At 30.9% G+C, this 540-nt stretch overlaps 1 protein-coding gene across 1 annotated transcript in view; it reads right to left on the bottom strand.

The window, feature by feature from the left end:
• The window catches only part of UBA6 (ubiquitin-like modifier activating enzyme 6), a 133,020-nt gene that overhangs the window by 110,802 nt on the left and 21,678 nt on the right, over positions 1–540 (bottom strand). Inside the window, 1 exon segment of the mRNA XM_012645338.1 lies at positions 292–415. Coding sequence (XP_012500792.1) covers positions 292–415 — 124 coding nt within the window.

Below are 540 nucleotides of genomic sequence, written 5' to 3'. Positions count from 1 at the left end.
AACCACTCCTAAAATTTTAGTGTATTCTTCTAGACATGTTTTTATGAACACTAACATAATGAATTAATGGATAAAGAGAATGATCATTAATAGCTATTAACATCAGAAAAAGAGAAGCAATCAGAGTCATTATTGGTTTCTTGTGAAAGAATGTAACAGTATCATGAAATAGTGTTGCCAAAATGATCAAAACTGAATCTCATCTAGGTTTTGGATTGAACTTCTATTACAGGAAATGCAAGAGGAAGAAGTTAAATTCTTTAAATTACCTTATATTGCTCAAAGCATCACACAAAATTATGAATACAAATATTGCTTACCAATTTCCAAACCAAGACCACCCATACCACTTAAGAAAACATGGGACTTGGCCATCTTCTGCATTGCTGTGTCTCCAAGAACGTACCTCTGTCGACTACATGTAAAACACAATGAAAAATAAAAAATTACTTCAACAAAATTATCTATCACTTAAAGTCGTTTATAAACTAATAGCTAAGTACTAGATCTTTCCCACAAAATTGTCTTGAATGATTTGTA

Source organism: Propithecus coquereli, unplaced genomic scaffold (assembly GCF_000956105.1).
Source record: "Propithecus coquereli isolate 6110/MARCELLA unplaced genomic scaffold, Pcoq_1.0 Scaffold230, whole genome shotgun sequence".
Classification (NCBI taxonomy): domain Eukaryota; kingdom Metazoa; phylum Chordata; class Mammalia; order Primates; family Indriidae; genus Propithecus; species Propithecus coquereli.
This window is presented reverse-complemented; position numbering and strand designations above follow the sequence as displayed.